The sequence below is a fragment of the Pan paniscus genome, chromosome 12, assembly GCF_029289425.2.
Source record: "Pan paniscus chromosome 12, NHGRI_mPanPan1-v2.0_pri, whole genome shotgun sequence".
Classification (NCBI taxonomy): Eukaryota; Metazoa; Chordata; class Mammalia; order Primates; family Hominidae; genus Pan; species Pan paniscus.
Window position 1 is genome coordinate 31,647,770 of NC_073261.2, and position 13,963 is coordinate 31,661,732.

General features: G+C 48.5%; 1 protein-coding gene across 4 annotated transcripts in view; it reads right to left on the minus strand.

Moving 5' to 3' along the window:
• FER1L5 (fer-1 like family member 5) overlaps positions 1-13,963 on the minus strand; it is a 62,583-nt gene that overhangs the window by 45,094 nt on the left and 3,526 nt on the right. For all 4 annotated transcript variants that reach the window (XM_055107646.2, XM_055107647.2, XM_055107645.2 and 1 more), the window contains exons 2-9: positions 13,181-13,233; positions 12,479-12,570; positions 11,748-11,856; positions 9,956-10,010; positions 9,344-9,453; positions 7,684-7,812; positions 6,002-6,064; positions 5,208-5,258 (exon numbers count right to left, since the gene is read on the minus strand). In XM_055107646.2, coding sequence (XP_054963621.1) covers positions 5,208-5,258; positions 6,002-6,064; positions 7,684-7,812; positions 9,344-9,453; positions 9,956-10,010; positions 11,748-11,856; positions 12,479-12,570; positions 13,181-13,233 — 662 coding nt within the window. The remainder of the gene's footprint in view (positions 1-5,207; positions 5,259-6,001; positions 6,065-7,683; positions 7,813-9,343; positions 9,454-9,955; positions 10,011-11,747; positions 11,857-12,478; positions 12,571-13,180; positions 13,234-13,963) is intronic.

Genomic DNA, 13,963 nt, shown 5'->3' on the forward strand with positions numbered 1-13,963 from the left:
CTGCCACAGAACATTATGGCCACCCATAATGTGTTCTTAGATACAGCAACACAGCACAACCCATCAAAGAAAAGCTTGATTGGCCGGGCGCAGTGGCTCACGCCTGTAATCCCAGCACTTTGGGAGGCTGAGGCAGGCGGATCAAGAGGTCAGGATCGAGATCATCCTGGCTAACGCAGTGAAACCTTGTCTCTACTAAAAATACAAAAAATTAGCCGGGCGTGGTGGCGGGCGCCTGTAGTCCCAGCTACTAGGGAGGTTCAGGCAGGAGAATGGTGTGAACCCGGGAGGCGGAACTTGCAATGAGCCGAGATTGCGCCACTGCACTCCAGCCTGGGCGACAGAGCGAGACTCTGTCTCAAAAAAAAAAAAAAAAGAAAGAAAGAAAGAAAGAAAGAAAGAAAGAAAGAAAAGCTTGATAAATTGGACTTCATCAAAATGAAAAAGTCTGCTTTTGAAAGACACTGTTAAGAAAATGACAGTGGCTCATGCCTGTAATCCCAGCACTTTGGGAGGCTGAGGCAGGCGGATCACGAGGTCAGGAGATCGAGACCATCCTGGCTAACACGGTGAAATCCCGTCTCTACTGAAAATACAAAAAATATTAGCCGGGTGTGGTGGTGGGTGCCTGTAGGAGGTTGAGGCAGGAGAATGGCATGAACCCAGGGGGTGGAGCTTGCAGTGAGCGGAGATCACACCACTGCACTCCAGCCTGGGTGACAGAGAGAGACTCCGTCTCAAAACAAAAACAAAAACAAAAACAAAACAGAAAATGAATGGGCTGTCATCCTCTGGAAGAAAATATTTGCAAATCATATATCAATAGTTAGAAAACAAACAATCCAAGGAAAACAAACTAAAGATTTGAACAGTCACTTCACCAAAGAAGATATACAGATGACAGGCACATGAAAAGATGCTCAACATCGTTAGTCGTTAGGAAGGTTTAAATTACAATCACAATGAAATATTACTACACACCATTAGAATGGCTAAAATAAAAAAGATGGACTAGATCAAGTATTGTGGAGAATGTGGGGCAACTGAAACTCTAATACACTACTGGTGGGCATGTACAGTGGCAGAACCTGTTTGGAATTTTGGAAAAAAAACTTTTAGAAATTTTCCTTAAAAAGTTTAACATACACGTCTGGGTGCAGTGGCTCACACCTGTAATCCCAGCACTTTGGGAGGCCGAGGCGGGCTAATACAAAAATTAGCCAGACATGGTGGCGTGCACCTGTAATCCCAGCTACTCGGGAGGCTGAGGCAGGAGAATCACTTGAACCCGGGAGGCAGAGGCTGCAGTGAGCTGAGATCGCGCCACTGCACTCCAACCTTGATGACAGAGCAAGACTCTGTCTCAAAAAAAAAAAAAAAAAAGTTGGCCAGGTGCGTTGGCTCACGCATGTAATCCCAGCACTTTGGGAGGCCAAGGTGGGCCGCTCACAAGGTCAGGAGTTCAAGACCAGCCTGGCCAACATGGTGAAAACCTGTCTCTACTAAAAATGCGAAAATTAGCCACACGTAGTAGCAGGTGCCTGTAATCCCAGCTACTCGGGAGTCTGAGGCAGGAAAATCATTTGAACCCAGGAGGGGGAGGTTGCAGTGAGCCGAGATCACGCCATTGCACTCCAGCCTGGGCAACAGGGCAAGACTCCATCTCAAAAAAAAAAAAAAGAAAGTTAAACATATACCACATATACCTACCATATGATTTAGTCATTCTGCTTCTACATATTTTCCCAAGAGAAATTAAAGCTTATGTCCACACTCAGATTTGTACACAAATATTTACACGGCCCCATTATAGCAGCCTCAGACTGGAAGCAATCTAAATGTCCATTAACAAGGGAATGGATAATTAAACTATAGTACATCCATATGCTGGACTATTACTCAGCAATAAAAAGGAACGAACTGCTGACAAGTGCAACAACATGGATGAATCTCAGAATAGCAATGCTGAGGGAAAGAAAGCAGACACAAAAGGATAGAGAATGTATGATTCTATTGATATGAACTCTAGGAAATACTTATCTATTAATAAGAACTCTAGGAAAGAAATGTTCATATAATAACAGAAAGCAGATCAGTGGTTGTCTGCGGATGGAGGGGGTGGGATGGGAATGAGACGGAGTGATTCCCAAGGTCCATCAGACAACTTTTGGAGGTGACAGATGTGATGAGTATATTCATTATCTTAATTGTGATGATGTTTTCTTCTGGGTGTGCACATATTTTTAATATATCAAATTGTACATTTTAAATATGTACCATTAATTGTATGTCAATGACACCTCAATAAAACCATAACATTAAAAAAAACAGGGCAAGGCATGGTGGCTCATGCCTGTAATCCCAGCACTTTGGGAGGCTGAGGCGGGCGGATCACTTGAAGCCAGGAGTTTGAGACCAGCCTGGCCGACATGGTGAAACCCCATCTCCACTAAAAATACAAAAATTCGCTGGGCATGGTGGCACGTGCCTGTGGTTCCAGCTATCCCGGGGGGCTTAGGCATGAGAATTGCTTGAACCTGGGAGGCAGAGGATGCATGAGCCAAGATCGTGCCACAGCATTCAAGCCTGGGTGACAGAGCAAGACTCTGTCTCAAAAAAAACTATATATATATATATATATATATAAATTAAAAAATAAAAATAAAAAAACAGAATAGAAATTCAGTCACTCCTAATGAAGCAACAGATCCAGGCAATGATCATCATTAGCTGTTAACAACATAAAATGAGAGACCAGCAGACATTCTGTGCCTTCTGCTAAAGTCACTTTGCCAACAAATTGGTTCAGACTGATCTAAACTCTAGATAGGGAAATGGGGTGGGGGAATGCAAAATGATTCCCTGAAGATGAAATCAGCAAAACCCAGACCAGAGAAAACGCTACAGGTCCAACTACCCAGTTTCCTTAAAAAATAAGTTGCAAATTAAAGAAAAAAAAAAAAAAGAGGAAGTGGGGGAGCAGAGAGGACCAACAGAATAAAAGGAAACTAAAATGCATATTAACCACTTGCAATGAGTGGACCTGGCTTAGAATCCTGATTTGTTTTTTGTTTTTGTTTTTTTGAGACAGAGTCTCTCTCTTTTGCTCAGACTGGAGTGCAGTGGCAAAATCTTGGCTCACTGCAACCTCTACCATCTGGGTTCAAATGATTCACCTGCCTCGGCCTCATGAGTAGCTGGGATTACAGGCATGTGCCACCACACCCAGCTAATTTCTGTATTTTTAGTAGAGATGGCCATGTTGGCCAGACTGGTCTTGAACTCCTGACTTCAGGTGATCCGCCTGCCTTGACCTCCCAAAGTGCTGGGATTACAGGCGTGAGCCACCGTTCCCAGCCTGGAATCCTTATTTGAAAAACTGTAAAAGAAATATGTAAAACAATTAGGGGAATTTGAACATTGACTAGGTATTTAATGCTACCTAGGAATTATAAAGGTTTTTAGATGTGATAATTGTATGTGGCTATGCTTAATAAAATCCTTATGTTTTTGCAATACATACTGAAATGTAGAAAGATAAAATGATGTGATGCTTGAGATTTGATTCAAAATAATCCAGTGGTGAAGGCGAAGGGGGCTAGGTGTAGGTAAAACACAATTGACTGTGAATTGATGAAGATGAGTGATGAGGATATGGGAGTTCATGATACCAAAATAAAAAGAAATAAAAAAATAAGCTCGGCTGGGTGTGGTGGACACACGCCTGTAATCCCAGCACTTTGGAAGGCTGAGGTGGGAGGACGGCTTAAGCCCAGGAGTTCCAGACTAGCCTGGGTAACATAGTGAGACCCATTCGCTACAAAAAAATTTTAAAAATTAGCCAGGTGCGGTGGTGCACACCTGTAGTCCAAGCTACTCGGGAGGCTGAGGTGGGAGGATTGCTTGAGCCCAGGAGTTCAAGGCTGCAGTGAGCCGGGATTGCACCACTGCAATCAAGCCTGGGTGACAAAGCAAGATCACGTCTCAAAAAAAAAGAAGAAGCTTGGTTAAACTCAGGTTTTCTCTGACCTCTATAACTTAGCTTATGTCATTGGTCACTGTCTAGAAATCATGCGGTGGCCTTTGTCAAGAGCACAACATTTTTCACCTCCTACCATCTAACATTTCTAGAATCTCTGTCTCTCTATGTTTTTTCCCAAGGGTGGTGCCCGTTTCCTAACATTGTAGATTTAGTAAACAAAAATAGAAGATGCCCACTTAAATTAAAATTTCAGATGAACAATGACTACTTTCTTAATACACATACGTCCCCTGCAATATTTGGTGAGAAGCCATGTAATATTTGGGACATACTTATATTTAAAATGTATTTTTTGTTTATCTAAGATTAAATGTAACCAGGCATCCTGTATTTAACCTAGCAACCTACCTTTTCCTGATCTTTTTGGATTTGGAGAATCTTAGTTTAGCCCATCATGACTGTAAACTCTCCTAATCTCTCAGCCTGTCTTCCCAAATCACATCTTTTCACTCTGTCCTCACAGGCAGCAATATTTCTCTGAGTTTCCCTAACATGTAGGCTGACCTTTTGGATCCTCTGCTTCTACTTCCTGGAGGCAGAGATTTGAACTGTGTCCACAGTATCATGGGAGTGTGGAATTCAACATGGCGCCCTGAGCTTTCATAAACGTTATATATACTTTAATCCTCACAATCACCCCCCAGATTGAGTATATTATCATCTCCCTTTTACAGATGAGGAAGTAGAGGTTCAGAATAACTTGTTTAAGTCACCCAGTTGGTAGGTGGATACAAGCCTGGATCTTTCTTCTTCTTTTTTTTTTGAGATGGAGTCTCACCCTGTCGCCCAGGCTGGAGTGCAGTGGTGCGGTCTCGGCTCACTGCAAGCTCCGCCTCCTGGGTTCAAGCAATTCTCCTGCCTCAGCCTCCTGAGTAGCTGGGACTACAGGCGCCCGCCACCACACCCCCCTAATTTTTTGTATTTCTAGTAGAGACGGGGTTTCACTGTGTTAGCCACGATGGTCTCGATCTCCTGACCTCGTGATCCGCCGGCCTCGGCCTCCCAAAGTGCTGGGATTACAGGTGCGAGCCACTGCACCCGGCCAAGTCTGGATCTTTCTGTGTGAAAATCCAAGTCCTTTTCCCCAGACTTGGGCATGGAGCCCAGCATGGGTCTCTGTTTTAATAACTGTTTCACTGAACCTCCTCCCATGTACAGTACTCACTTGAAATCTCCCGATCTCTGCTTTGTATCTCATTGCTGAGGAGTTCACCACCTGCAAGGGAGTTCCCAGAAATATTTTAATTATTCACAATCCCAATTTCCCTCAGCCCCTGTAAGAGGTATAGCAAAGGCACAACCAGGATCCTCCCGATGTATTGAATGCTTCCTAATGGGGCAGACACTTGCACATGGGTGTTCTCATTTCACTCTCAGAGGAACCCTGTGAGGTTCAGATTTTTAATTCCATTTTACTGATGAGGAAATTGATCAGAGAGGTCAATTTCCTTGCCCCAAGTCAACACAAAGCAAGGTGTTGCACTCAACGTTATCCATTACATGCTCTCCTGGTTGTTTCCTCTATGCCTTTGTTCCCAAGAACAGTAAATTCTTCAAAGGAAGAGGCCTCTTTGTTCTCCTTAACCCTGTGCTGGGCACATAGTAGGCACCTGATAACCACATGTTCAACATTGTTACTGGCTCCCTTTGGTTAGGGAATGGAGTATTCTACTTGGAGGGGCCTTTGGTGGCTTGAAAATCCTGGCACATGGGAAGGGGCTGCCTTGTTCACCTTGGCGCCCAGTTCAGGGCCTGGCAGTTGGCAATCCACAACATTTGTTGAATAAATGAGTAAATGAATGAATAATCTGGGTGCCAGGGGGTGAAGAAAGTGGTGGGGGTCAGGAAGACAATCTGAAGTGCCCCTGGCTCTAAGGGTGGGGGCTGGAGCTGTAGTGCTTCCCAGTATTGAAGTGGGACAAGAAACCCACCTTGCTGGGGACCAGTTTGGCTCCTCACCTGGATTAAGATGGTCTCATCAAAGAACTTTGCAGGAACCTCATGAAAATTCTGGAAGAAGATCTGAGGCAAAGAGAATTGGGGTAGAGTGGATGATTTCTTCCGCCACTTCACCCAAGCACTCAGTAAACCTGAAAGTTCAGAATAATGTGCTTCTTTCCACAACTTTACCCATTTCAATGGGTTTACAAGTACAGGCTGAGTATTCCTAATCCAAAAATCTGAAATAAAAAATGCTCCAAAATCTGAAACTTTCTGAGTGCCAACATGACCCTCAAAGGAAATGCTCACTGGAGCATTCTGGGTTTCAGATTTTCATTATTACGAATGCTGAACTGGTACAATGCAAATATTCCAGATTCCCAAAAAAAATCTGAAATCCAAAACACTTCTGATACCATGCATTTTGGGTAAGGGATACTCAACTTGTGCCACTTCTCTCATGCTCCCCCAGAAGCAGAGACCTCCCGGGCTCCTAGAGGGTTTCCTATTTTTAGGCGGAGTCTCGCTCTGTCACCTAGGCTGGAGTGTGGTGGTGCAATCTCAACTCACTGCAACCTCGGGTTCAAACGATTCTCCTGCCTCAGCCTCCTGAGTAGATGGGATTACAGGCACCTGCCACTGCATGTGGCTAATTTTTGTATTTTTACAAAAGAGACAGGGTTTCACCATATTGGTCAGGATGGTTTCGAACTCCGGACCTCAGGTGATCCACTCACCACGGTCTCCCAAAGTTCTGGAATTACAGGCATGAGCCACCAAGCCCAGCCTCCTGGAGGGTTTTCTGCCCAGAATGGGGAATGGTAGGAGATTCCTGGAGAACTCAGGGCCCAGCTAGCTGCCCAGGATGGAGATTTGAGCCCACACCTCCTTCTAGGTTGCCCTGCCAGTCCACTCTGTCCCTGCTCCCCGTGGCAGCCAGAAACTTCTTTCCCAAATGCAAACCTAGGCCTGTCACTCCTCTGCTTAAGTCCTCCATGGCTCCTGAGTAGTGTCCAGGATGGGACCCCAGCCCACACTGTAGGCTCCCCTCCAGCCAGTCTCCTCCAGCCACACCCATAGCTATAGTTCTGCTGTCAAGTCTGCGGCTTGCTTGGTTCCAGGCCTTTGAAAACACCATGACTTTTTCCTGAATTATCTTTTCCCATCCTGTCTGTCTTTCCCTGGTAAAATCTTCCTTCAGGGTTGCTGGAGCCCTTCTGAGTCCTCTCCGCCACCCCCAGCCTCATTACTCACTTACTCCTTCCAGCTTCCACTGTGCTTTTATCTTTTATTTGTTCATTTACTAATTAATTCAACAAGTATTTACGGAGCACCTACTGTGTATCAGGCCCAGTGCTACAATTTGGGGCTCCAGCAGCAATGAGACATACATGGTCTGGGTCTGTGCTTCGAACCTCCAATAGCAATGCTCCCAGACCTCTGTAAACCAGGATCTGCTCTGTTGTAATTGTTTATGGATTCATGAGTTGTGCCCCCACCAGCCCACCAGCTCCTCAGATACAGGGCTCTGAGTTATCCTGTTCTGTATTTTCAGTGCTTGGCCCTCAGTAGACACTCAGTAAATGCTTGTGGAACAAACACATGAAGACACCCTAGTCAAGAAGCAAGCTTGCCGGCTGCCTACCGGGGATGCCCAGCCCTTGGCTGGCTCCTTGCCTGATGTGCCCCGTTCAGCCCACCTCATTAAAGAAAGGGTTGTTTCCCATCTTGATGCGTGTGTGGTGCTGCTGGCCTGCGATGGACACCTTCACCACTGGTTTGATGTTGTTGCCCATGAGCTGTCGGGCTTCAAACACCTTCACTCGAACCTAAGGGCAGAACACATGGGGAGCTGATATTGAGGGCCTTCTCTAGCTGGGACAACATTGTTCTGATAAGAAAACATTCTAGGCCAGGTGCAATGAGTGGCTCATGCCTGTAATCCCAGCACTTTGGGAGGCCGAGGTGGGAGAATCGCTTGAGCCCAGGAGTTCGAGACCAGATTGACTGGGCAACATGGCAAAACCCCGTCTCTACAAAAATTACAAAAAAATTAGCTGAGCTTGGTGGTGCATGCCTGTAATCCCAGCTACTCAGGAGGCTGAGGTGGGAGGATCATCTGAGCCCAGAGGTCTAGACTGTAGTGAGCTGTGATCGTGCCACTGCACTCCAGCCTGGGCAACAGAGCAAGACTCCATCTCAAAAAAGAGAAGAAAGAAAGAAAGAAGGGAGGGAGGGAGGGACGGAGGAAGGAAAAGAAAGAAAGAAGGGAGGGAGGAAGGAAAAGAAAGGAAAGAAGGAAGGAAGGAAGGAAAGAAAGAAAAAGAAAGAAAGAAGGAAAGAAAGAAAGAGAGAAAGAAGGAAGGAAGGAAAGAAGAAAGAAAGAAAGAAAGAAAGAAAGAAAGAAAGAAAGAAAGAAAGAAAGAAAGAAAGAAAGTTGTAGCCCTAGCCACAGTGGAGACAGACAATCCACTGGGAGAAGGCTAGGAGGAGATGGACTTGGAGACACAGGCTTGAGTTATCAAGGGCCCGGGAAGCCATTGCAAAAGGAACTGGATCTTGTGTGGAAGACACTGGGGCTTTTGAAGAAGGTGCTTGGCATGATAAGAGTGACATCTTTGGAAGGACACTTTGGTTGGAGAACGGACAGGAGAGAGCTGGAGGCTGGGGGGTTCAGGAGAAGCCTTCTGATGTGGTCCAGGGAAGAGGTGGTGGTGGCTCAGGCCAGGGAACGGAAGTGGCGAGGGGGAAATGGGAGCAGTGGGTGACGTTAAGAGCTAGGACTTGGCCACTGCTTGGGTGCAGGAAGAGGAGTGGTCCAGGAGACTCCCAGCTGCTGCGCGAGGAGCAGGCTGGGGAGCAGGTAAAACCACGGCAGGAATGTTAGGCCACGGGCTAGAAGCCAGAGGGAAGTTGATAAGCCGTGGGATGAGGGTTCCTGAATTCACATGGAAATGTGGACCTTTCCATAGGTCCCCTCAGATCAGACACTCCCCAGCCTCTCCTGTACAGTTAATTTAACTTTGCCTGTGCCCCACTTTGTTTTGCCAACAACCCGAGGACTCTGAGAGGGCAGGATCTCTCTCATCTGCGCTGCTTCCCCAGCAGGTACCAGGGCCTGCCAGTGCACAGCTGGCTCTCCTACTACCTCACTGGAGCTCTGTGGCTTCAGCTACAGGCAGAAGTTTCCAGAACGGCCATGGGAGGAGCAGGGCATGTGGCAAGGATCTGAGGGCCAGAAGCTGGGTCTGAAGCTCTGCCCTTCTACCATGACCTTGGGGAGGGGTGAGGTGGCCTGGGAACACAGCAAACAAGAGTGTCAGGTGAGTCCCATGAACTTGCAACCTGGATGGTCCTCACCTGAAAGTGCTGAGGCTTTGAGGACAGAGCCCTGTGCGCAGTGGAGCCAGGGACCATCAGTTTCTGACTGGCTGCCTCTCTTGCCGTTATGCCCAGGTGGTCTTCAGCTCCTGGGGAGACACAGTGCAGGGTGGGGTCAGAGGCCTGGGGCCCAGGAGGTTTGAGGTATTTTCCCCATTCCATCATTCTGTCCCCAGTTACCATCTCCTGACTAAAAGCATGGCCAAGAGGCCCCAACAGTGACATATGTCCTCCCCAGAACATTACCATGGGCCCCTTCATGCTCAGGAACTATGGATCCCTGGACCCTGCTCCACACACTGGGGCTCTTGGAGATGACCATCCTTGTCTCTCTGCAGCCCCTTGGAGACTTATGTCTTATATCTCATGGGTCTTATGTCTAGAGATGACAAATAGGCATATTGGGATGGCCTCAGCCAGATGTCTGGAGATCTGGCATCTAGACCCTGTAGCTTCCAGGGACCCTAGCCTGGTCACATTCCTTCTGTAGGCCTCAAGGGCTGGATTTTGAAGGTCCCCAAGAACCCATCCAGCTGTGCATGCAGAAAGGCAGGGTAGGCCCTTAAGGGTAAGCTCCAGGGAAGGACATACCTGTCTTCTCAATATCCTGGTTGCTCATGTGGGCCACCTGTAGGGTGACAGTACACTGCAAGACAAAGGCAGGGGAGCTGTAAGCCAGACCCTGCCATCCTTGGACACAGCACCCAAGCCCTGCACAGCCTGGTTGGGTTCACACCTGGTCCTCCTGGTGGGGGCCGTGATGCTAGTCATGGGATGGGGCCACACCATGGGCATCTGCACAGTCTGGGTGAGGGAGGTTATAAATGGGTGAGGAGAGAGCAATGGGTTACAGTGGAGGGGATGTTTGTAGATTAAAGCAGCCACATGGTGGTGATGGTGGCAGAAAAGGATGCAGGAGGGTGGGGAGGAGAGGGAGAGGTGACTTGAGCCCAGAACACAGATGCTAGCAGCTCTTCCCCTAGCCCAACATCTCATGAACTCATGTGGGAGGCCCTGCACACTCCTCCCTTCTAACTGAGCTCCTTCCTTCATGTGCTCCCATTACCAACCCAGCCTCCAGACCATCACCAGGATGGCCCCCTGAACACCCCAAGTGTCTAAATGATCAAAGTTAAGTCACAATTCACCAGCGTGGACCACAAGGCCCTTGACCTCTAGCCCTTGGTCACTTACGCAACCTAAGCTCTCCCACCTCCACCCCACCCCCCCACCGTGTGACGACAGTGCAGTACACCCTCCCTCACCCTGCCTCCTGCTCCACCCACTTTATGCCCCTGCCTGGGCTGGTCTTCCATTCCTGTCCATTGGGAAAACTCAAGCCTTTTCTTACAACTCAACTGACAGACTGAATGTGCCTTGACTTTATGATGGGATCACATCCTGATAAACGCATTGTAAGTCAACAATATTGTGTGTCCATCCATTGTAAGTCACAGACTGTCTGCATACAAATGGACAATGGCCAAACCACATAGAAAATAAGACTCAGATCCACCATCTGCAGCAACCAGCCCAGGGAACCAACCTGTTATCTATAGTAACCAGCCCAGGAAGCCAGCCTGCTCTAAGTCAGACTTGTAGGAGGTCAGACTGCTGTCTCTAGCAATAATCCAGGAAGCCAAACAATAACAATCAGCTCCAAATGGCCAGGCCTTGATTAATAACTGGCAGCTGCCTTAATTTTTGTCCCCACTTCCAACTTAGGACCAACCAGAGAGAGCCAAACATGCCCCTCTAACCAATCACATGGGAGGCCCGCCTTGGGCTCCCCCGTAGCCTCCAATCAGGGCACATCTGCAGCCTTCCCTTCTTTCCACTGTGAAGCTCTCCCGCTCCCCTGGCTGCCTCTGAGTCTCTGCCAAAACACAAATGACGATGACCGAGTCCCTTGCTAGCACAAGCTCTGAAAAAATAGCCTTTGCTTGTTCTCATTTGGATGGTCTCCCTACATTTCCATATGTCTTAAACATCACCCCCTCTGTAAATCTGTCCATGACCTCCTGAGACAAATTGTTCACTCCCTCCTGACCTGAGCCAGTGGCCTTGCTTTACTGAACCTTGTCTCACAGGTGCTGGAGCGCCTGTCACTGTGAGTGGAGCCTACTCCAACAGACCATGGGCTTAAGGCAATTTTGTACCACAGGGCCTGGCACAGTGGTTGACTCCCAATGCAAGGCGGTCAATTCATCTAAATAGATGCGTTGGGGAGGGGGGCGCAGATGATGGCAAGGGAGGTGGTCAGGAGAGGAAGGCAGTGTGATGGGGCCCCCCAAGCAGGAAGCACTCTTGTGGCGTGGGCCGCTTCACCAGCTCCCTTCATTCCTCCAGCCACCCTGCCTGGGCCTTCCTGGGCCTGACTCACATCTGTGGGCTTCATGGAATGGTTGAGCAGGGTCAAGTCCTTCACAAAAAGGACCTCACTTGGTTGTTTCAACAATGGCTTGAGCAGTACTGTGGCCAGGCCAATGAATCTGGGGAGACAAGGAGCAGATGTGAGATCCTGAGCCAGGGGAAAGAGTGTCCTCTTCTCTCCCGGGCAGGGCTTTAGCTAGAGACGGTTTCCTCCCAGGGCTGTGCTGTCCTCAGAGAGAGGCTGGAGAAGAATGCAGTGGGGCTGGGTATCCATGACAGGGCACAGGGCTTCTGGCTCTGAGAACTGTCTTGGGGCTCCTAGGCAAGTAACAGTTGATTGGACCAGGGATGGACACCTGGCTAGAGCTGGGCCAATAGGATTCTCTGTCTTAGGAATTTTGACCTGGGATGGCATAGCCTCAGTCTCAGGGCATGTGAGTCTCAGCTGGGCACTAGATGAGGCTGTGATAAGAAGCCGGGGTTGGGCAGAGAGAAGCAGAAATTTGAGATACGTGGCTTCAGATGGACAGAGCTGCTGCTGGGTTCCCAAGTTCCTGTCCCAGCTGATTTGCAGTCTTGCCCTGGCTACCCTTTCAGTACCCACCCCTCTTTTTTCTTTTTAGCTGGCTGGAGTGGGTTCCATTCCTTCATCTGAGTGAGTTATGGATTAGAGACAAGGATCACATAACTTGCTGCTGCGTTGGTCAGGAGCTAGGCTCCTCCTGCCTCTCTCTGCCTCACCTTTCTTTCTTTTGTGAGCCCATGTCCTGAAGGGTGACTTGCAGGAAGGAGTCATTTTCCAGGGGGCGGTTCCAGAGGTGCCAGATTAGGGTCTGTGGGGGGCATAGAGAGGTCAGCATCCTTCCTCTGCCCTTCCCATCCCATGTTTCTAGGAAATGAGGAAAGACGTGGGGAACGGGCTGGCACTGCATTTCTCTAAGACTGAGGAACCTCCCTCATGTCTAATTTCCTCAGGAGATGGCGTTTGCTACCTTTCACCAAGGTGTGGGCATCCCACTTGGCTTCTGTGACTTGAACTGCAGTATCATTGGCCTGTTGGGAATTAAGGGTTTGGGGACTAGGAATGGGGTGAGGGGCAGCATGGAGTGATGGCAGATGAGAGGGAGTCATGCACAGGGAGCCTTCACTCTGCTTCAGGCTTCTAGAAACATCAAGATGGCCCAGCTGGATAATTGATAGGCCATACCATGGTCCATCCTCGAAGTGGGGGAGAAGGGCCACGAACAGTCGTGGGCAGGTGTGGCCTTCACAGCCTTGTCGGGTCAGAGGCTGCTACTCCCAGGCCAAGATGCCCAGCCTTAAGGAAAGCCTGTGAGGTTGCACGTCCTCTCCCTAGACCTCTGAGCACCTGCCCGGACCCCACCCTTGCCCCCTTGCTGTTGGGGTCGTTATTTCCTCTTCTGGGCTTGCCCGGTTGTCTACCTCATTCCACACGGGATCATTCCCTTCCACCACACGAGTTCTTTTCTTGATATCTGCAAAGAAACCAAGAGGCTGGCATTGATGGTAGGAAATATTTCAACGTCTGGGTTGGAGTGGGGTAAAGAGAAGTAGGACACTCTAAGAAAACTTCAAGTCAGCCGGGCATGGTGGCTCACGCCTGTAATCTCAGCACTTTGGGAGGCCGGGGCAGGCAGATCACGAGGTCAGGAGATCAGGACCATCCTGGCTGACACGGTGAAACCCCATCTCTACTAAAAATACAAAAAATTAGCCGGGCGTGGTGGCGGGCGCCTGTAGTCCCAGCTACTTGGGAGGCTGAGGCAGGAGAATGGTGTGAACCCAGGAGGCAGAGCTTGCAGTGAGCTGAGATCCCGCCACTGCACTCCAGCCTGGGTGACAGAGCAAGACTCTGTCACAAAAAAAAAAAAAAAAAGAAAACTTCAAGTCAAGGCAAGTGGCAGGCACTGCCTTCAAGTCAAGGCAGGTGGCAGGTGTGATATGGCATCACTTCTTTTTTTCTTGTGTGGGTTCAACATTTCTTGATTTTATCACTGTGTGACAGATAATGCTCTATGTTCATTTCATTTTCTTTCTTTGTTTCTCTTTTTATTTTTTCTTTACTTTTCTTTTGTGTGTGTGTGTGTGAGTGTGTGTGACACGAGGTCTCACTCTGTCACCCAGGCTGGAGTACAGTGGCATGATCTGGGCTCAATGCAACCTCTGTCTCCCAGGCTCAAGTCATCCTCCCACCTCCCACGTAGC